This window comes from Crocodylus porosus, unplaced genomic scaffold (genome assembly GCF_001723895.1).
Source record: "Crocodylus porosus isolate Cpor-Errol unplaced genomic scaffold, CroPor_comp1, whole genome shotgun sequence".
Lineage (NCBI taxonomy): Eukaryota > Metazoa > Chordata > Crocodylia > Crocodylidae > Crocodylus > Crocodylus porosus.
The window spans coordinates 21,317,530-21,340,194 of NW_017728943.1; the positions used below are offsets into that span (position 1 = coordinate 21,317,530).

At 46.8% G+C, this 22,665-nt stretch overlaps 1 protein-coding gene and 1 long non-coding RNA gene across 4 annotated transcripts; one reads left to right on the forward strand and one right to left on the reverse strand.

The window, feature by feature from the left end:
- Window positions 1–28: 28 nt before the first annotated feature.
- Window positions 29–15,715, reverse strand: LRRC23 (leucine rich repeat containing 23). Of its 3 annotated transcripts, XM_019548902.1 has the most exons (8): window positions 15,658–15,715; window positions 15,062–15,198; window positions 14,770–14,882; window positions 10,009–10,262; window positions 9,769–9,899; window positions 1,436–1,572; window positions 658–898; window positions 29–157 (listed from the first exon to the last, which is right to left on the reverse strand). In XM_019548902.1, exons 2-8 carry the CDS (start codon window positions 15,161–15,163, stop codon window positions 122–124), a joined length of 1,014 nt encoding a protein of 337 aa, XP_019404447.1. In that variant the 5' UTR covers window positions 15,164–15,198; window positions 15,658–15,715; the 3' UTR covers window positions 29–121. The 3 variants fall into 3 exon arrangements, with proteins under 3 accessions (XP_019404447.1, XP_019404445.1, XP_019404446.1); XM_019548900.1 differs by lacking the exon at window positions 29–157 and having other exon boundaries at window positions 516–898; XM_019548901.1 differs by lacking the exons at window positions 29–157; window positions 15,658–15,715 and adding an exon at window positions 15,330–15,644 and having other exon boundaries at window positions 516–898.
- LOC109319387 lies at window positions 10,772–17,469 on the forward strand. The gene is made up of 3 exons (XR_002103498.1): window positions 10,772–10,905; window positions 12,939–12,941; window positions 17,460–17,469. It is a non-coding gene; the product is annotated as an uncharacterized LOC109319387 (long non-coding RNA).
- The last annotated feature ends 5,196 nt before the right edge of the window (window positions 17,470–22,665 follow it).

Here is a 22,665-nt window from a genome sequence, read left to right on the forward strand (position 1 = left end):
CACGTAGGAGAGGGGGAGGGGGGAGGATGCGGGACGCGGCGCGGCGCGGCGGGACGGGACACGCGGGCGCGCTTGAGCCGACGCTCTTTATTGGCGGGCGCGGGTCGCAGGGCTCCTCGGCTCAGTCGGGCTCCCCGGGGCCGGACTCCTCCGTGTCCTGGCGGGTAGACGGGCAGAGGGTCAGAGGGGTGCCCGCCCCAGCCCCCTTGTCTCCTCGAGGTTTGCGCCTGGGGCAGGCGGTGACACCCGGCTGATGCCAAGGGCTCCATGATGTGGTGACCGCGGTGCGCCCTCACCTACTGGTTTGGGCCAGCCCAGTCAGTGGGGCCAGATGCAATGGACACCCCTGGTCTAACCTCTTCGGACTTAAGCACAAGCAGGCCCCTCATGCTAGTACATGGCACTATGCCCCAAAGCACCAAGGGCACCCTAGCCTGCCACAGGTAAAGCAGGGGGGCACAGGCACTGCCAGCACCCTGTTGCAGGGACAGGAAATAACCGGTAAATAGACGCAGGAGCTCCAAGGAAGGCGGCATGCCGTGCTCTCCCTTGAGCTCTGTTTTGGGCTCAGTTCCCCTAATCTCACACGAGTGGCCCCCAAGCTCGCCAGCTCCTCTCCTTCCCCAGATGCTCATTCTTGCCCTCCGCTGCTCCCACCTGCTCCTGTTCCTGCTCCTGCTCTTGCTCCTGGCGATGCTGCCGGAGCTCCTCCGCCTCCATCCGCTCTTCTTGCTCGTAGAAGTCCTTGTCGAGACGCTCCAGGCGTGAGAGCAGGACCAGGATTTCCAGCCGGTAATCGCCCTCATCTGCACAAGGGTTGTCCAACAGCACCAGTGCCCGCAGCATAGGTAGGACCTGCAGCTTGGCCACTTCCTGCAGCCCAGTGATCCCATTCCCCCTGCAGCAGGGAAAGAGCAGGGCTGATTATGAAGAGCTCCCATAGGAGTGAGACTGTTCCAGTGAGGGGACACTTGGCTGAAGCCAGCAGCTGAGGTCACTTCACTATCACCACCTTGGGCTCCTTGGATCAGTTGTCTCCCCTGGACAGCGGACATCAAGAGGGTATTTGCATTCCTCAACAGTGTGCTGAAGGGGTGAGAAGAGAAGGACTAAAAGGGATTTCAGCAAGGAATGCAAGGTACCAGCACAAGGTACAGAACTAGAAACAGGTCTCCCTCAAGGAACAAAATAGCAAGAAGTGTCCCAAAGGGCTGCTGAGGGAACCAAAGTACTAGGACTCAGAGAGGCTGCAAGGTCTGGAGCCCCTCTGAGACTAGCAGAGGCTGTATCAACCAGAGCAGCCTCACCTGCTACAGGGGGATGGTATGGATCCAAGGCAGTCAGCTGGGCACGTTTTGGGGAGAATAGACTGAAATGTGCACCCCAGCATCCCCAAAAGGCCTGTGGGGCCAAAGCTGACTTGGGGAGAACCAACCTCAGATTGAGGTACTGCAGGCACTTCATGTTGCTAGAAAAGCCATCCAAGGTGCCCAGCTGGTTGTCACGCAGATGCAGGGTTGTGAGCTGCACCAGGTCTTGTAAGCCTTCTAGGCGGCTAATGGAGTTCTGGGCCTGAGCACCAGGGAGGGGAGAGGATGGGATGGGGAAAGAGAGGAAAAGTAGAGAAAGGGAGGAAAAAAATATCAATAATGATATATTCTAAAGTTTCTGTCATATTCTTTCTACTCACCTCCCTTGAACCATTCTGTTACATGGCAACCTTCCCTAAGATTGGCCATGGCAACTATTTAACAATAGTTGCCAGGTTAGCCTGAAGTCAGGCAGAAGGTAGCATACATTTGCACCTTATAGACTAACTAAATCAGAAATGCATGAGCTTTCATAAGCAGGAGCTTCCTTCATGAGATGCTAAAGAAGGGACTGTTTAACAGCCTAACAGCAATGCTACACAATGATTTAGGACAAGGTATTTAGAGGAATCCCATCTTCAGTTGAAATTTCAGGAAAAAAATTAGGGAAGGAAGAGTAGAATAAGATGAGAACTTGACCAGCGTCTGGGGATTTATACCTTAATTCATAGGACAGGGCATTTTTGATGCCTTGAAGAAGTCAATAACCAAATGTTTTACATCTCTACTTATATCTCCTGGAGCTCATGCTGGAGCTCTAAGACAAATCCTTATTCCAAAGGGAGAACATCTCCTGCTGAGTAACCCATAGCAATTCTTGCAGTACTAGAGCTAAGATGGGGCATTTTTCCTGGCAGAGTGAACACAGTGTGGCCTAGTGAGTTGCTGTATCACAGCCAGCACAGCATCCCTTCCCATGGTTGTATTTAAATTATAACCCTTAAGATTCTTATTGTGGCCCTAGAGATGAACAGTATCAAGAAAAAAAACAAATATCTGGATATGAGCTGGAAGTTTGTAGAATAGGGACTCTAGCTCAGATCGGCCCAGTTGTCCTGGTTCAGTATCCTATCCTTGACTTTGGCCAATAGCAACTGATATGTCTACATCTCAATAACAACTGCTTCAGAGAAGCAAGAAACCCTGTGGGAGGTAGACATGGGATAATCATTTCTAGGGAAGTTTCTTGCTAATGTGTAATAGTTAGAGATTGGCCTAATCCCTGAAGCAGGAGGTTGACAGTTTACATTTTATTAGTATTTAACGGTGTAGCTCAGGATATTCTAGTTATCCATATAAATGTTCTTTGAATATTGCTAAGTCCTCAACTCTAATAACTTCTAGTTGCAACAACTTCTAATTGCATGCAATATGAAAAGTGCTTTTGCTTTCTTTTAACAATTTCAGATTAACCATCTTTCAACTTGATTGGCCATGCCCTTCTTTTTGGGCTTTGAGACAGAAAAAACAAAAGTTTGGTTTATAATATCTATATGAATAATGCATTATTAACAATTATTGGTAGGTCTTGGAGCATAGTCTGTAATTAAGTTGCTTGACATGTCCCAACACTTTCTAGTCTAAGACCACATATTGAGTTGTTTATAACTTTGTCAAAATTTAATGGTTAAGATAGAAATTTTCTACATCAGCTTTTTGTTTCAGGCTCTTTTTTTATTTCAGCCAAAACAGTTCTTGTCACTGGGAAAGTAGTTAGTGAAGAATGTCTTTCTTTTCTTTGTTAAAAAGTTCTAGTGACCTTGCCTTTGAACAGCTTTAGTGCCTCCTTATTTTGCAGCAAAAATAACATGACAGTCAGTTACATGTCTGTTGAAAGCTGAATGAGAACCTTACCAAAGTTTGTCAAGTTAGAAGTCTTTGAAAAACTGCAGATTTTACATATGCCCCGTAAAGACTTTCTGGAGCTTTGCAGCTGAATTCCCTGAAAATCCACACTAAGCATGCTCCAGCCCAGAACTGAGTAGCACTTTCCTTGTATTATGCCTGGTAGTTGTACATGAGAGTTGTTCCCAAAGCTTTCAATAATAGGTTTAAAAAACACACACTTGTCTAGCATGGGCGACTAGTGCCACCTTAGTCGGGGGCGGGGGGAGCACATGCACTGTTAGCAACCGGGGAGGGAGGTCCCCCATGGCCAATCTCACCAACAGGGGGTGAGATTTGCACCCCTCACATCAACTGAGTCAGCCATACTGCTGGCTTCAGCATGTGAGGACAGAGGCCCACCAGCACTTGTGCCCACAAGAAGGCACAGAGTTATTATGGTGAGTGACTCCCTCCTTAGGGGGGCAGAGGGAGCAATCTGTAGCCCATGAGGTCTGCTACCTGCCTGGAGCTCATGTCTGTGATGGGACAGAGAGAATCCTCAGACGTGCCCGGCCCTCCAACCACCACCCCATGCTACTCATCCACATGGGCACACGTGATATGGCACAGAGCAGTCTGGGCCAGGTCATGTGGGACTACAGGGCTCTGGGAGCGGGGCTTAGGGCTCTGGGGGCTCAGATAGTTTTTTCATCGATCCTCCTAGTCGCAAGATATGGGCTGCGGAGGGAAAGGTGCATTGGTGAGGTGAATTGAAGACTCCGGCAATGGTGCCATCACGAGGAGTTTGGCTTCTTTGACCACGGTCCATACTTCAGACAGAGTAGACTGTTAGGAAGTGACAGCCTCCACCTCACCTGCTGCCCAAGAAAAGGCCAATCTCCTAAATCATTTTTTTGCATCGGTTTTTCACCCTCCTAAGAGGATCACACTGTCAGAAAGGCATGAACCAGCCTGGGAGTGGGTGGCGGGTCCAAAATTGATGTGGATCAGGTAAAGGAACACCTTGAGAACCAGGACATTCCAGGCAAAGTTCACAGATGACACCAAATTATGGGGGAGGGCAGTCACACTATAGGACAGGCTGGGGATACAGGCTGACTCGGACACACTTTCAAGGTGGGCTGACCAAAACCAGATGGCCTTAATTGCTGAGAAGTTGAGAAGTGTAAGGTGCTGCACCTCGGTAGGAAGAACTCTCAACACACTTAGAAGCTTGGCAGCGCTGATTGACCACAAGATAAATATGAGTTACCAATGTGATGCTGTGGCTGGCAAAGCAAACAAAACTCTGGTGTGCATCTACCGATGCATCTCAAGCAAAACCAGGGCTGTTATCCTCCCACTGTACTCGACCTTGGTGAGGCCGCAGCTGGAGTACTGCATCCAGTTTTGGACCCCCCACTTCAGGAGGAATATGGAAAACCTTGAGAGAGTTCAGAGGAGAGCCACCCTTATGATCCAATGCCTGGAGGGCAGGCCATACAAGGAGAGGCTGAGGGATTTGGGATGCTTCAGTCTGGAGAAAAGAAGGCTCAGGGGTGATTTGGTAGCAGCCTACAATTATATAAGAAGGGAACATCAGGACCTGGGAGAACAGCTGTTCACCAGAGCTCCCCAAGGGATAATAAGGTCTAATGGCCACAAACTCCAGGAAGGCTGATTTAGACTAGACATAAGGAAAAAGCTCTTTACAGTGTGTGTGTCCAGGGTCTGAAACAGATTCCCCCCAGAGGTGATGCCAGCACCTACTCTGAACTCCTTCAAAAAATGTCTGGATATTTTTCTTGCTGGGATCACTTGATCCCAGCTGACTTCCTGCCTATGGCCAGGGGAGGGGGCTGGACTCAATGATTTCATGAGGTCCCTTTCAGCCCCTAATGCAGGGGTAGGCAATTATTTTGGGCAGAGGGCCGCTTACTGAGTTTTGGCAAGCCATGGAGGGCCACATGACTGGCAGCCTAGGGCAGATAAATATTAATTTTTCAAAATTTTTTAGAGGCCCTGGCAGGCTGCATCCAGCCCCTAGGCTGCATTTTGCCCACCCCTGCCCTAATGTCTATGAAATCTATGAAACTCCAACTCTGGGCTGCCACAGGTTGTGCTGGGTCCAGGTATCCAAACTGAGTTCTTGTGCTCCTACTGCCCCCTGCTGACACCCAGGCAGAGAGGAGAAGGAAAAGGATGATGCTGAATGATTGAAATGAAGAGGGGAAAGAGCTGGATTGGAAGGGCAAGAGAGTAGGTTTGACCAAGCAGTCTAGGAGGGAGGTGCGACTAGTACTGTGGAGGGAGAAATGGAGTTCAGAGAGAGGGAAAACTGGCTAATGAAAGATTCTGTGACTGGGAACTTAGGGAGAAGCTGAGACCGATTAGTCCAAGTGACCGAAACTAGGAATTGAATTTAGGTGTAGTTCCTGGCTGAAGTAAGGAAATGCAAACCAGGATCAGCAGTATAGGACATGGACCAAGAGGAGAGGAGTAACAGATTCATACACTGAAGAACAGAAAGGACTTTGATTATGTGTTTCACCTCAGAAGACACTGGGACTATGAGCCAGAGAAAGAAATGAGGAGTTTGGGGGATGGGAGGGAGTGGGAGCAAATAGAAGGCAGCAGCAGTAGGCAGATCAGACAAAGAGCTGGAAGAAGAGAAAAGGGCTGGCTGACAAGGAAAATAAGGAGAAGTAGGTCAGAGGAGAGGCATGAAGGAGGGAAGACAGTTCTGATGAGGAACCAGGATAAGAGAGAGAAGTGGAACTGGCTGATCAGAGTTTTGGAGAAGAAGTTGGTTTGGGGGTTGGGATTGGATGAGGAGCCCAAAGAGGGAGACTGAGGGCTAGTGTTGATGGGAAAAAACTGTGGGGAAAAGAAACAAATTGGACAAGGAGTTGGGGTGGAGGGAAGGAGGACAACTGGGCCTTCTAAGACTAAGTCAGAGATGCTTTTTTAAAAAAAATTGTATGTATCCCAGGCCAAATTAGCCAAAACTAATTCCAAATCCGAGAGTCCAGAACTGTAAGTGGCCCTGCTACTAGCAAACATCCTCCACCCACACCTGGGGATTCAGATGTTTCCAAATCCCTTGGCAGGCATCCTACTTGCAAGTCCAAGCCCCAAGGCTTGAGGTTCGGATGCCCCAGCTTATGTAAGCAACAGCTTATTTCATCAGATGCTATGAAGGGACTGCAGGGAGCATCGCTCTTAAATAGGAAGCAGTGATTTGAATACAAAAGGTATGGAAGGGGAAGGAACAGGGAGGGGACGCTGCTAAGAGAAGCAAAGTGGGTAGGAGAGAGAAAAACAAAGCAGTTAACCCACTGAGGGACACAGGGTTTATAAAACCTAATCCGGGTAATCAAAGAAGATTCTATAGTCTCAGTTTAGACCATACTTAACCCAATCCAGACTGTGGATGATTTATTGTTCTACAATTTCCCATTCAAGTTGTTTTTAAAGTTCTGTTATCGAAGAACAGCTACTTTGAGGTTAGTGAAATGTCCAGGAAAGTTAGTCTTCTGCCACAGGCTTGTGTCTTTCTAAAATGGATGTCAAATCAATATTCATTCGTCTTCTTACCAAGGCACCAGACCTTGCTCCTGCAGATCCAGATGCTATCTGTGCTCCCTTATGCACATGGACAACATCATTGCAGGACTAAACAACAAAGATTACAACATCTAAGGTTCGTCCATCTGCTCCTCTACTAATATCATATACACCATTACCTGCTTACAGTGCCCCTCTGCTGTCTATATTGGGTAGACAGGACAATTCCTGTGTAACAGATTGAATAGACACTGACTAGACATCAGTTCCAGAGTAGCTGACTTCTAAGTACTCTGACCTCAAATGATGTATTCTTAACAAAATGTTAAAAACCAACTTAAATGGTAAATTGTGGAACAAAAAATCATCCACAGGCTGAAACAGGTTAACTGTGGTTTAAACCGAGACTATAGATTATACCCCATTACCTGAATTAGCTTCTTTAACCCCTATGTCCCTCAGTAAGTTAACTGCTTTGTTTTTCTCTCTCCTACCTACATTTGCATCTCCCAGTAGTGCCCCCTTCCTTTTCCTCCCCCTTCCCTATCCATTGTATTCAAATCACTGCTTTCTATTTAAAGGCTCTGCTCCCTGTAGTTCCTTCATAGTATCTGTTGAAATAAATTGTTGCTTATATAAACTTATACATCTGCCTTAGTCTAGAAAGTGCAACTTCATTCTGCCTTCTACCTGGCTTTAAGTAGAAATTATGTATTATTGCCACTAACTCATTACTTTGTACTTATCCTGTTTCAGAACTCTTGGCTGTAACCATCTGTGGCTGGTATAGCCTCTTACATGATCAGTCAGCTCCAGTACTTTTTCTGACACTGCTAGACAGAGGTGTAGACACATGACCTCATCTTTGGTACAACAAGAGCAGAGTAGGGGAGGAATCTTCCCAATATCCACTGCTAGGAAGGTTGATGCAAAGAAACTATTCAGTTTCTCAGCAAAGTCCTTACCTTCCTTAACTGCTCCTTTTAAAACCACTGGAGATCCAAGAGCCCTACTTACTGCTTCTTGTGCAGGCTATTGTCCTTGCATGTTATTTAGGACTAAGTTGAGACTAGCCTCTCTTCCTATATGCTTTAGAACAAGAAGCAGTCTTTTAACATGCTGGGAAATTGTTTCTTCAGACTTTGTCCTGCTGTGTTATTTAAACCAATTCATATGTAGGCAGCAGAACTTCTCTGTGCTATGATCTGCAGTTTTAAAACTGGTATTTGAATCGGGGTTATTGGGAGGAAATAGCAACACAGCCTCCCATCACATCCTCTGCAGCCCTGGAAGCAACCTCAGTATGAGCTTGGAGTGCTCTTGGCAGTTGCTGTACGCTTGCTCAGCAGTTTCCCTGCTGGCTGCCTACTCCATAACGAGGAGAGAGGAAACAGTTGCTTCTTGGCTTCTTGTGGGATAAAATCAAGTGTAGTTTGCTGCACCAGTCCATTCCCTCAGCCGAGATCACTTTTGAATAGCATTGTGTGGTAGACGATGCTCACCTATCTAATGCAGACAGGACACCTTACGAGAGTGTACTATAGCCCCCCAGTGGGAGGATCTCAGCTACACGCCTACTTTATGGAAATGGAGGATCTCTCCCTAGCTTGCTTCTTTGGCCTACTGGCTAAGGGAAAGCAAGACTTGGAGGCATTCGGACCCCAAGACCTCCCGGCTTAGGCCTGCACGTAGGATGTCTGCCATGGATTTGGGAGTATCTGAAGCCACAAGCTGAAGAGTCTGGGATGGAGGATACTTGCTTGTGGTAGCACCACATGGACTTGAATGACTGAGTTCTGCTCAGTTGATAGGATTCAGAAGTGACTTGGCTAATTTGACCTGGAACACAACATTTAATTTAAAAAAAAGGAGAGAGGAAACACTTGATCTTAGCCAAAAGTCCAAAGCAGGGGAGATACCATACCACCATGAGGTGGTTTTTGGCCCAGGTGGTTTTACTTACCTGGCTGGGGAGATACGCTTCTTCTTGGCTTTGAATGGCCTTAGAGGGTTAGAGGGTGAAGGCTTGTCCCTAGCACTGTGGGCAGGCTGGCCCAGGCAAGTGTCTACAAATGCCTCCAAATGTAAGGATCTCAGCTACACAATTTATGGTGACGGGGGATTGCTCTCAGGCTTTCCCTCTAGCTTGCTCTTTCTGCTTTTTGGTGAAGGGCAAGTGAAATTAGGGGGCATCTCAACTCCACGACCTCCAGGCTTGGGGACTGCACATAGGATGCCTGCCATGGATTTGGGAACATCTGAAACCCCAGGTTGAGTAGTCTTGGAAACTTGGAAACAAGGATACTTGCCAGTGGTAACACCACACAAATTTGAAAGATTGAGCTCTTCTCATTTCACAGAATTCAGAACTGATTTGGCTGATTTGGCCTGATATGAAATTTTAAAAAAGGGCAGACAGTAAGATAGGCTTTTTTCATTGCCTGTTTCCCTGCTGAGCTCTGGGAGCCCCAGAGAGGAGAGGAATAGAGCTTGCCTGGCTGTTTCAGTATAGGAAATCACCCAACAAAAGCTGCTGTTTTTCCTTACATAGCTATGCAGTTCAGCTCAGAGTAAAGGGTAAGAAGAAGGTGAGAACTAGCAACTAGTTACAGCAACCTGATTCTCTATAGGGAACTTATAAGTGGTTTCTAATCTCTTTCCACTGCCTGAGCTTGTAGAGAAAAGAAAAGGACAGAGACTCTTGTCCCAAAGAATTGATTTCATCCCCCACATTTTAGAATATGTTCAGCCAGAAAAGTTGGACAGTGTTGCCTCAGTACAACCCTAGGGCATGGAGATCTACACTGATTTGTAGGGGACAGGTTCCTTGATTGAGCTTCCTGTTGAAGTAAGCCAACTGCTTATACATCTCTGATTCAGTTAGTCTATAAGGTGCAAATTAGCCCTGCCTTCAGGCTAACATAACTAACCAACCATCTCTGAGCTTCCTGTGCCACTCTCTGTAGTGTATCACCTCCTTGTGGCTGAGGTCACAAGATCTTACCAAGTACAGGTTCTTGAGCTTAGGCAAGTGCAGCCCTGCTGTGGTTTCTATCTTATTTCCTCGTAGCTCTAGGGTGTGGAGGTTGGCTAGTTTCCCTGGATCCAGACCTGATATCACCTGGATTTCGTTCCCTGAGTGACACAGAAGCAATCAATGGAAGAGTTAATCCCTCCAGAGATCCTTTCCCAGGACATACAGTAAAGAACACCTCCTTGTGCTGAAAGCCTAGTACATACATACCCTTAAGGTTGAGACTGCCAAGGCGTGGGTGGCTAATGCCCTCAGTGTCCTTGATGCGGTTGTGGGCAAAACTGGCAATCTGCAAATAGGGCAGCTCCTGTAAGGTGGCACTGGTCAGTCGATTCCCATCCACCTTCAGCCATAGCAAATGGATGAGGCTGCCCAGAGGGGACAGGTCTCGGAGCTGATTCTCTGACAAGTCCACATAACGCAAGTGAATGTAGTTTTGGAGGAGGCCAATGTCTGTCAGGTCCCTGCCAAAGGATGAGAAAATGAAACAAACTTCTCTCTTCTTTCCCCTCTGCCCTTTCCCACTGGTGAGAAGGCTACTACCTAGCCTATATCCTGTCAGGAGAAGCATCTCTGAAGATGACAAAGGGGAAAAAAAGGCAGAAGGCTGGAAACAGAGGGCTGTAGAGCTACAAAGCCGGCCTGGAGTATTTGATGACTCTGAAACTCATGCTCAGCTGGGCATTTTAACTCACAAAAGTTAAAATACAAAATACTGATGCTAACTGTGTAGTACAAGAAGATGTGAGTTCATGGGTAGGCCATCTGAGATGAAATAATGAAGTATCACTTCAGCTTATCTTACTATATTCATGATGATTTTAAGCAGGCTTCTAGTTGTCTAGTATGTAATCCTGTGAAAGGTCTATCCTTGATTAATTAGTATAGTAAATATTTCTTTTGCAATTAACTCATGTTATGTACAAGAAGAGACATTCTCCATATGTGATAAGCATCTTCTGATTTATGTTTCCTCCTGGTTTACCATGTTTTGCCTAGTGGTTCCCTTGATCTTTCAAGGACACTTGTGTTTTTCCTGGTTGTTAATCTGTTTCTTGATGCATCCCAAACTTAGTAGAAATGGATAACCTCTTGTCACCAAGGAAGGTAATTCATTCAAATTGGAACTTTCTGATAACCAGTAATGAGCAGTTTGATTAACAGGATTTCCCTGTCAGTTACTGCTTGGGATTCTCTTTTGATTTACACAACTAAAAGAATGCTTTGAAGATGCTGGACTAAGGGTATAAGCCGAGGCAACCCAAACAGGGTGCAGGGCCCAGGGCAAATCACCCATGCGGAGCCCTGCCCCTGTGCCAATCCCACGGGCCCTGTACCTGAAGAACCTGGCGGCGGTAGGGGGGGAGACGAGGGGATGCGAGTGGCTGGACGCAAAGCTGCTGTTCCACCTGGCTTCGCACTGCCTCTGTTCCGCAGGGCCCCCAAAATGCAGGGCCCAGGACGGTTGCCCCGATTTGTCCCCCAAGGGATGGCCCTGGATATAAGAAAGATCTAGAACAGCTTCAAGAGTGAGAAAGCTCTCTGACACCAACAACTGCTGTGCTCAGCTTACTGGAGAAATTGAAGAGAAACAGACTGCTTTTTCATTGCCTGTTTTGTGAGAAATCATCGCCTTATAGCTAATTACTGGACTTTTGTTTTGGATTGGGCTCATTTGACTCTGAATACTTGTAGTAAATAAAGCCTTTCTGTCACTTACTGAACGAGGTGTCATTTCAATCCTCTGATGCTAGTCCAGGACCCCATGTTACAGTACTAGAAGGACCCTGCCCAAGAAATGGAGATGGAAGGATAGATCTAGAGGCAGAAAGCAGAGGTGCTAAAGAAAATGAGTGAATGTGTCTATGAGAGCATAGAGGGCTTCATGGTCTCCAGGAGAGAAAGGGAAGAGGTAGGAAATGACCAGGCTGCCTGGCCAGGAGCCTGTAGCAGCCAAACTGAGTTATGCTAAGGCTTTTAGCTGTAATCCAGAACTAAGCAACAAAATTGAACATAGCGTCTTCTGTGGCACTGGGAGACGTGAGTGCTGTGATTGGGCTCTGAGGAAGCAAGGGGCAGCCGTTTCCCTATTAGGAATATGGCTGGCATGCAGCCAAGGAATTGGACAATATTGAATGAGAAAAATTACAAAAGTGATGGCCAGACAAAGGAATGCATGTGTTCTGTGCTGCTACCCTGGGGAGACAGGAGCAGCCTTGGACTTCTTGTTTGAACAACAAGGAATCCAGAAACTAACATCCCGCACACCCAGCAGAGGATCTGAGACAGGTATTACTGAAGATCGCTGCTGTAACGCCTGAAGGAACCTCTTGCCAGGTCATATTGCAAGGAAGAATACTTGTAATAAGCCTAGGGGTTACTATTAAAAGTTCATTTGATACCAAATTGGACAAGGGGTCATGTCAATCCTTGAGGGTCTCTGGTAAAAGGAATCCTATGGGCAACAGAGCCCGAGTTACAAAGGTAATGAAAAAGAAGGTTTTGTTTCTGCTTTGTGGACATGGACCATGTCTTTCCTGTGGTGCCTGTTGATACATGGGTTGGAGGTAGTAGGTGGCTTAGGGAGGAAGATGCTGCAAGAAACTGGTGAATTTGGGTAATGACTGGTTGTGGAAACAGCACCAGAAGATGGTACAAAGAACATAGTTCAGTGGATGCACTCTTACACTCCTAACTACTCATTAGCAGACAGTGAGACAGGGCACTTGGGATGCCTGCCACTGTAAGGTCAGGCATCCTGCAAACCTGCTGGCAGGCACGCTGGGTAGAGGGAATCATCTGACTGTGGAGGACGGCTGGGCTGAGAGCAGGCATAAGCCCAGGCCCTGAGAGAAGCCTGGCAGTAAGATCTGGAGTCTGCTGAGAGTGTGGGACCAGAGAGGGTCCAGGAGCCCTTGAGGAGGGGCTAAGTAGAAGACAACATCAATAAGGATGCCATCTGTGAGGCATGGGGCATGGTGTAAAGGAGGATGAGAGCCATGCAATTAGCCCATAAGGCAGTGACCACAGGCACCTGGTGGTCATTTTGAGGGAGCAATTTGGGAAGCCCTAGGGTAGCCTCCCTCATATCAAAGTAAGACATCAAGGTGTGGTAAGTGACTGAAGGGGTGATTGTCCAGAAAGTGAAGGCTGCAGGGACTCCAGGCGCTTTACGGCCACTCCTGGAGAGACACCTTGTCACCGAGAGCACTAGCTATAGCTTCCATGTAGCTATCTACCTACTGTATCTCTCCATCACAGGCAGAATTCCATTTCCCTTTTGTGTGGCAAAAGGACAGTTTTTCAGCTGCTTACCTGAGCAGTTTTGGCACTTATCACTGCACCAAGGACAGGTCAGTGCTCAATGCACATGCATAGGCTAACTTGGTACACAGCTCTGTATATGAGCATAAGTCCCCATGTTTTATCCCCAGTAGATGAATGGTTAAGATACTCACCCAGGAAGTAAGTTCTAGGCACCCCAAATTCTAGGCACCCCCTTGACCAGGTAACAGATCTTTGACTTCCTAACACAGTGCTGTAACCACAGTGCTGCAAGTCCACTCCTTCTCTGGTGGTCCCTTTGCCGCCTAATCAGTAGCTGCCCCCTGCATTTACTGGATGAAATGGCTGGAGAGCAGTGCAGTGGGGAAGTTTCTGCTTCACTGGAGACAAGGATCTAGACAAGAACCCAAAAACCCTGGCCCACTGATGGTAGCAGCCACCTCACTGACCCCTACATTCTCTAGCTCATTTGCTTCTCCCCCCTGCCCAATATCTCTCCCTCTTGGCAGCCCAGGAGGCAAGCTTCAAAGGAAGAGAAGGGTGTGGCTGATACCTGATCCATGGTGTGGTGGTAATGTGTGAAGAAGTCAGCAAGGCAAGTCCAAACCCAGTATGGGAAAGGGACAGTCTAAGTCTGCCTGCTTCCTAGAGAAGACTGAGAGGGGATTTAATAGCAGCTTTCAACTACCTAAAGGGAGGTTCCAAAGAGGATGGAGCTAGATTGTTTTCAATGGTGGCAGATGACAGAACAAGGAGCAATGGTCTCAAGTTACAGCAAGAGAAGTTTAGCCTAGATATTAGGAAAAACTTTCTCACTAGGAGGGTAGGAAAGCACTGGAACTGGTTACCTAGAGAGGTTGTGGAATCTCCATCCTTGGAGGTTTTTAAGACCTGCCTTGACAAAGTCTTGACTCGGATGATATAGTTGAGCTAGTTCTGCTTTGAGCAGGGGGTGGGATGAGAGGTGGACTCGATGACTTCCTGAGGTCCCTTTCAACCCTCATTTTCTATGATTCTAAATTTCCCAACTGCTTGGAGCCATTGCTGCCCCCGCATCCACCTGCATTAACAACCATTAGTCATGGGTTTCTGTCCAGCTACATTTTCATAACTGATGCATCCAGAATGGGTGCATGGACATAGTCATGGTGCCTGCATAGCTAGTGCATAGTCACCTGTGTGTGCTCAGGCTAATGTGCATACTTAGGTATCTGCAGTGCAGGGGGTAATAAAAATGGCTACCTACATGTTTGTGTCAAATATGCTACTTATATGGCTGGAAAAGTGCCATTCAGGCACCCAAAAGGAACAGCATTTTGCTCTATGTGGCACTCTCAGAGAATGGCTCTGGTGTTCATTCTTGCCTATGATTAGACAACCCTATGATTAGTTCTCTTGATACTTCATTGAACCTGGATACACAGGTGTAGGTCAGGCCTACCCTACTGCAGTGAGATTTCAGTTAAGGCATGATTTCTGGGGATCTGCAGCGGAAGCAACCAGGGAATCCACAACCAGAAAGACAGGTCTCAGCAATACCCTCCTGATGCAAGAGGCTGAATGCTAGTTAGTCAGGGATCATCTGATGTCAGGTGGTCCAGCTAGATGCAGCAAGGGACAGGGCTTAAAAATCTGTGAGGAGAAGCAGACCCAGGGGAGGAGGAAGCGTTATATTTTCCTACTTACTTTTCCTTTGCTTCTAGTTTCACATAAGCATGAGCCAGGCCATTGCCAGTTTTGCACAGGAGTGAGAGGCCTTCCTTCATGATCTCCTCTGTCAGAGGGTTCGAGATCAGTCTCTGGGATGGTGGTGCGGAGAGGTGGAAACAACACGGACAGAATCAGACAGTAAGAGAAAGCATCAAACAAAAACTAGGGCTGCCCCTTCCCTCCTAGTCTCAGCGTGACTGAGACCCCCTCATAGCGATTGCCCTTCCTCATGCTCAAGGGCTGCCATTTCTCTGTCCTGCTTCCTTACCTCCTCCTCCAGCTCTGCTGACTCCTTCTCTTCTTCCCCATCTTCTCCCTCCTTTTCCAGTTCATTGGCATCAGACTCATCATCAAACTCCTCATCTGACATCTTCAGGGACTGAAGTTTCCAGCCTAGGAAAGGTCCTGTTAAAAAAGGAGCTGATGTTGGGCACAAAGCTGTTAGCCAGCCATCCCAGGCAATCAGGGCTGGTGTCCCCCTAGGGTGGCAGCTCCCACTAGGGATGGCTCTCCTCAGGGCAGGGGCCCCATGGGACCTGTTAGGGATGCTAAGGGGGGTCAGCCTCTGTCCCGGTTGCTTACACTGACACAATCCCACGCCCTGCTGAAGACCCACTGCCTTGCTCCATCTCCTAGGGCCTTAGAAACTGCCATCTGCTGGGAAGCAGGTGTGACAGGACAGGCTGGGAGGTGGCGCCCTGGGGGTGCAGAGCCCATACCCCTGCCTCCAGGTGCTGAAACGGGCGCAGGTGTAACAGCAGACCCTGGTGACTGCTCCCTTGTTCCTCACACATGGGGCCTCCTGCTCCCTGCCCTCCATTTCCACCCCAAGCTGCAAGGTAACTCCCAGGAGAGGCCACCCACCCCAGGTCCCAGCTGCTTCAGGAGCCAGCCACTTGCAGCCAGAGGGAGGGTTTGTTTACTGGTGCTATGGAAACTCGGGAGGGTAGGAGCTGCTGCCATGGCAACACCCAGTGGGTGACAAGTCCTCACCAGAGGGTCCTTGCAGTGCATTGGTGAGAAGGGGACAGAGGTGTGGCCTGCAAGCTGACTGGCAGCTACACAGTGGTTTGCAAAAGGGCCCCTGGAGACAAAGCCTGGAGGCTGGAGGCTAGGCTGTGGCTGGCCAGGCCAATGGGGAAGCAGCCTGGTGATTTAAATGGCATTTACACTGTGACAGAGAAAGAGCAGGAGGGTCACTTCTGCGGGCATGGAAACCAGTTTAATACTGTCCTTTCTATAGCTGTCTTTAAATATCAGATGTCTGTTATCATGTCCCCCCTCCGTCTGCCCTTCTCTAGTCTAAACAGGCAACCTTGCCTTATTGGTTATGTCTTCCCAGTCTCTACTAAATACCCCACACATCTCAGAACTGCAATAGTCTTTTTCATACCTGAATCACACTTTTGGTCCAGTCTTCCACATTTGACTAATATACTCAGTTTTCACTCTTCCTCTGACCCTTCAATCTATGATTCTTCATCTTACAACATTCTTGGTCGGGCATTTTCATATTTATTACTCCACTCAACAAGATAATCTAATTCTTTCTGCATGATTATCCAGTCCTTTTTGTATTGGTAATACTTCCCAACTTGGTGTCACCTTCACATTTCAAAAGTGCACAGCTAATTTTTGCACCAAGGTCACTAATGAAAATATAAAACAGCATGAGTCCCAAGACTGATTTCTCAGGAACATGACTAGCAAACCCTCCCACCCAGTACCTCCCCTTTCAGTGTAACCAGTTCACATATCCTATTTAAGCAGCTCTTAATCCACTTTACAATTATAATGTTAGCCCCATATTTTCCATTTTAGCTAATAATTTCCTACTACGCATAGTATCAAATGCTTTAACCTTAGATAGATTAGGTCCACCATATTTCCTTTCTGTAAGAATTCAGTTATTCTGTCATAAAAGGAAACTAGATTGATTAGACAGTTATTCCTCATTTTGTATTTGTGCATTTGATTTTTCCTTCATAAATGCCATACTTTGCATTTATCTTTATTGAAAATAACGTTGTCAATTTGAGATCATTTCTCTGATTTATCAATATAATTTTGAATGCTAATCTTGTCCTCCTGCATGTTTGCAGCTCCTTGCAGTTTGGGGGCATCTGCAAATTCTATCAGTGAACTCTCTCTTTCATCATTAAGTGGTTAATGAAAATACTCAGTATAACTGGGTCCAGGACAGACACCTGGGAACCCCACTTGAAATATCCTACCAGTTTGACAGCAAACCACTGATGACTTCTCTTTGAGTATGTTTGCATGTTTTTAACTAGTTATATCACCTAAGCAGGTGAGCCTGAGAGCCAGCAGCATAGTGATGCGGCCAGGTGCCCAGGGGTAGTGGCAACTTCAGTTTGCCACTGTGCCATTGGCACAATTGTGATTACAATCACAAACCTGCCAGCGGTAGCAGGTTTTTTTCATCCCCTCTGCCAGGTAGGCACCCAGGGTGGTTGCTCCAGTCACTCCGCCCTAGTTTGGCCTACACAGGTCTGGTTGTCAATTGTAGCTGGGATTATTTGGCTGAGCAGCTTCTGTGGACCCAGCACTGACATTTTTAGTCATTATGAGTTAAATTTCCCCATGGAACCAATTCCAGGTGATCATTTCACATTCTTCATGTCTACAAGCGTCATTTGGGAGAGGTTCAAATTGAGCTTATCCATGCTAATCCTGGTTGGTGTCAATGACCATCCAGCTGCCAACGCAATGCAGCTAATACCAAAGTCCAAGGCCCTGTACCCATAATCTCCAATGTTTGTTGCTGTTTCACAGCCCTGACCTCTAAGCTGTAACTAGATTCTTTAGATAAACTGTAGTTTTCACATTCTGCTGTTCAGAAGGCTGAATGGATTCAACCTGAGCTGGCCAAACTTTTTTAAGCTCTAGATCTCATACTTCTATAGCTTGTGTATCAGCTATGATCCCTCCACAAATCTGACCTCCTCCCACAATCTCTAGTCTGGACTTGGAATGACCATACTGATCACAGAAATATAGAAAAATAGGGGTGGAAAGGACCTTAAGAGGTCATCCAACCCAGAACCCGGCAGGTTACCATAGTCTAAATCACCACAAACAACTGATCAGTAACCTCTGCCATGTTCTCTTTAGTTTCCCCAGCCAACACTTTTTCTTCTCGTGTCACTGGTTGACAGGGTTCTGTGGTCTTTTAATGGCTCTTCACTTCTGATTTTTTCCACCCGCTTCTCTGTGGTTGCTTATTTCCCTAGTCCCCATTTTCGTTCCTTCTCTCCTTCTTAACCTTTTTCCCTGTCTTAGTACAAGCCTTACCTAATAATTCTTATCCTCAAGGAACCACAACTTCATCTTACCTACCTCTCTGGCAATTGATCCATATCCTTTCTTTCTTCTTTCTGTTCACACCATTTCCACTGATATTTCTACATTGTTGGTTCATAAATTTACCTATTCACTCCCTGTCTGTCTCCTAGAGAGGTTTTCACAGGAGAAATGAGCTAAGTAAAACCTTCTCTATGTCTTGAGAAAAGTCGTGAAGTATTTATAGTGAACAGTCCTGCAGTGGGTCCATTCCCCTGGTTGTGAGTTTCCTGGGCTGACTGCATCTGAGGGAGAAAGAGGTTGGTTCATTCTTCTGATCCTGAAACTAGCATCAGTCATTACATTGATATCAGGATGAGAGATCTTCGTAGATCACTTCAGGTACCTGATATCTTATTCTTCAGACCATCCACCCAGTGCTGTCTCCTACAGAGACCTTTCCGAGAGGTCTAGGCTTATTTAGCATAGAGACGAGAAGACTGAGAGGGATTTAACAGCAGCCTTCAACTATTTGAAGGGTGGTTGCAAAGAGGGTGGTTCTAGACTGTTCTCAGTTGTGGCAGGTGCTGGAATGAGGACCAATGGCTTCAAGTTGATATAAGGGAAGTTTAAGTTAGATATTAGGGGAAAAAAACCCTTTCTCACTAGAAGGGTAGTATAGCACTGGGACAGGCTGCCCAGAAAGGTTGTGTAATCTCCATCCTTGGAGGCTTTTATTTGGGGATGGTCCTGCTTTGAGCAGAGGGTTGGACTAAGTGACTTCTTGAGGTCCCTTCCAACCCTCATTTTCTATGGTTTCTAGGTATTATCTTGCATTTAATTTCTAATTCTCTAAGGAACCTTTAAAGTTATCTAGCAAGATAGTAGAAAGAAAAGAACTTGAGTATTTTTCTTTCTTTCCCCCCCCCGCTTCTTTCTGATGGATGAAAAATGTCTGAAAAAGATGGATGGTTATATGTGTAGGTGTGGGGTTTTTTTTCCCAGTCTGAGTTTTACAATACAAATTCAGGTCTTGTCTATAGTGTTTTTCCTGGAAGACTAATGGATTATTAGGTAATTTGTATTCATATGAGATCAGAGAAACCATGCAAGTGTACAAAGGAATTCTAATTATTTAAAAGAAAGGATTTGCTTTTTCGGCAGGATAACACAGTCTTCCTCCTTGCTTTTCTCTCTCACTCTCTTTTTTTAACACCTAACAAACAGTTCAGAGAAAATCTTCTTGTTAAAGATGCAACACCCCCTCTCCATTTAAGAACTGATAGAGCTCCCAGTCCACAGAGATGTCCAACAAAAACAGGAAAGACTTGGCATTCTTGACAATTTTGAGATTAAAAATTAAGCAAAGCCCCACTTAAAAAAAAAAGCCCTCACACTCTTGTCCTCTCAAAGCAGTAAAATAAAGGCACCAGTCCTAAGTGGTGGATTTTTTTTTTGTCCTATCTAGGTGGCCTTTATGAGAATTTTGCTCAGCTCTTCATCTAACAGTGCTAAGCAGGAAAGGAAGGAGCAAGAAACCCACAGAGTGGAGTCTCAAACTCAACCCATTCTATCTGCCTATTATCCATCCCCGAGTGGAGGACCAAAGAAGCCTGTGCATAATTCTCCTGAGGGACTTGTATATGTGATGCCATTACCATGTACACATGATGAAAATGTCACTTTGTGTGGGTTAATGGCATCACACTGTACACATGCAAAAGTTTTGGGGTTTTTAAATGAGTTTGCAGCATTGTAAATTGCTGTAACATGGCTTGTCTGCTGGCCCCCCAGCCAGGGTAGAGGCAGGCAGTCTGCGGAAAAAAGGATCAGGCCCCTCACTACTTCTGCCTTCAGCAGGCTCCTACAGCTGGCAGGACACCTGGAGCCACCTGGGAATGGGCTGGTTCGTCCCTGGGGCAGTGTTGAAAGGCAGTAGGAGGGTGGCGGGGTTTGCTGGCAGCCAGAGAAGGCAGTGGGAATGGTGCACAGGGTGCTGGAAGTTGGGCAGGCTTGCTAGCTGACAGGGTACTCCCCAGCTCAGAGGCCCCTGATCCAACATTTCCCTGAGCTCAGCCAGGCTTCCAGTGCCCTGCGCACTGTCCCCACTGCCTTCTCCGGCCATCCTGCTGCTGCCTCCGTGCGCTACCCCAGGGGAAAGCTGCATGTTCTGGCAGCCAAGACAATGCATGGGGTGCTGGAAACCCAGGTGGGAAGCATAGGATTGGGTGCCTCTGAGCTGGGGCAGCACCCAGTCAGCTAGCAGCCCATCTGTGCCGCCCTGCACCCCATGCGCCATTCCCACTGCCTTCTCCGGCTGCCAGCAAACCCAGCTACCCTCCTGCCATCTTCCTATGCTGCCCCAGGGGCAAATCAACTTATTCCATGCTCCAGGTCAGGGAAAAGTTGGGTTGGGCCAGGTGCTGCCTCCAAGCTGGGGCAGCACCAGGCCTGCTAGCAACCCACCTGGGCAGCCCCAGGGGGTGACATCACTGTGAAAGGAAGGGCTGAGGCCCCTGGCAGCTCAGGGGCCACTCAGCCTACTGGCAGCTCACCCCCTGGCCATGGGCAGGCTCCAGCTCTGACAAAAAAAAGGGGATCAGGCTGTAACGTGACAGAAAAATTGAAATGGTGGGTTTCAATTAAAAACCCACCATTTCAATTTAGGGGCATAGAATAAAACCCTGAGGACTAAACCCGTCACATGTACAAGTGCCCCTAGCTATCTGCAGGCTTGCATAACCCCTAGCCTATGGTGCCAGCCAGGGATGCATTCCACAGGCCTGTCAGAAGTGGGTGTTGTGTTTGTTTGCTTCTTACTTAAAAACTGTAGGGTTTGAAAATCTTTTTCCTTTGAAAAGTCCCACTTCTCTCCTCCCATGCCCCACCTCCAAGGAAGGCTGGTTTTGTTCCACTGAATATTCAGACTCTTCTTTTTTCTTTCCTATGCAGCTGCATATCCTATACTACTTGATTAGCTCTCTTGATTCCTTCCATTATGAAAATGTGTTTTTAAATCACTTGACTTTAATTTTAGATGCCAAACATCTCTACACTAATACAGGAGCATCATTACTGCATGGCACTGTTACATGGCACAAATGCTTCGTGCTTTAACTATGCTGTGCCATAATTTCCTAACATATTTGCTTATGTTTTAGTTCACCCTTTTAGCCATGAATGGTTTGGATTTATAATACTTGGCTTTGGGAAAATTACAGTGTGCCTATAATGGAATCTAAGAAAATAAATGTAATAAATTAGTAAGATGTACTCTCAGCCTCAGCTCTATTTTAATGTCATATTTGACTGCTTTTTTTCCATCAAGGGTCATGACATTTTTCTGCCCAAAAAGTCCGTCCACTGAGCTGATAACATGGAGAAGGACTGATACATTTCTTCAGAATTCTCCCTGCCCCAAGTTGTCTTAGGGCCAGATGGAGTATGAAGTCTGCAGAGGCTGTATGCTTGCAGTGCTCACTGAAGAGAGTGGAAGTAAGGCAGGGTGATGTGCTACTAAGAGGTGTCCCAAAGGGCCCAAAAACTCAAAACTGGTTCCCTTGTAGAGAACAGCATGCACAGGAGAGGACCAAGACAAGTGAGTGAAGCTCATTTTTCTCTAATGCATTGTAACCTTCTCTCAGGTCCAGAGTTCAGTAAGTCTTGATCCTTTTTTGCATCTGAAATCACGTTTTTGGCTCAGTGTGGGCTTATGCTGAGATACTTGCATGCTGCTTCTGAACATACGCATGAAAAGGCAAGGTATGTATTGCTTAGAAACTTCTGGTTGGAAAACATGAATCACCACCTCTTCATCAGTTTGGAACAGACGTGCATTGACACAGCTGTATGTGGGAGCCTGCGACTGGAAAAGCAGAGGAGCTGTGAGTCAGGATTTAAGTGGGCTAATGGAAAAGGGGGATGGTATTGAATACATTAAAATTGCCTGCAATTCTGCTTACTGGCCACCTGAGGGAACTCCAAGACAGTGTATCAGTTACTAGTCTAGACTCTAGACAAAGGCTAGAGCTCATAAAATAAAGAATTTCCATTTCCGATGGACTGGTTTAGGACACAGGATCTGCAGTGTCTAATTGTGTCCAGCTCCCCAAGGAGTAAGAGTCTAAGACAGAACAGACCTAGCATCCTGTAGAAAAAAATACTCAGGTATGTATAAACAAGAACACCCCCCTGCCCCCCACCCTTGCCCTCATCCCCTCTCTCACCCCCACCCCCAAATACATGCACACACTCCACCTTCCAGACTTTCTGAAAGCAAGAGGGAAGGACAAGGAACTGAACCCAGCTTTCTACAACCCACCACACCCTCTGAGCTCTCCTTTCCCCTCCATCTGGACAGAAGGCCTTCACTCCTGTGAAGAAGGTCTTCTTTATTTGCTGGTGGCAGCCAACTTCAGACAAGTCCATTCCAAAGTACCTCCTTACTGAAGAAAAATGAGACAAGCTAAGGATCTTCTTGTACAGCTATGCTCTAGGCCAGAACAGTTATACCAAAAAGGAAGAGGGAGGGACAACAATAGAATAAGAAAAGGAGTAGGAGCAAGAGAA

Excerpts from the sequence above, each read along its gene's own strand:
- LRRC23 (XM_019548900.1), bottom strand. The coding sequence starts at position 15,163 with ATGTCAGATGAGGAGTTTGATGATGAGTCTGATGCCAATGAACTGGAA. Across the intron at positions 14,883-15,061 it reads CAGCAGAGCTGGAGGAGGAG|AGACTGATCTCGAACCCTCT; the intron begins GTAAGGAAGCAG and ends CCACCATCCCAG. Across the intron at positions 899-1,435 it reads CTGCAGTACCTCAATCTGAG|GGGGAATGGGATCACTGGGC; the intron begins GTTGGTTCTCCC and ends TCCCTGCTGCAG.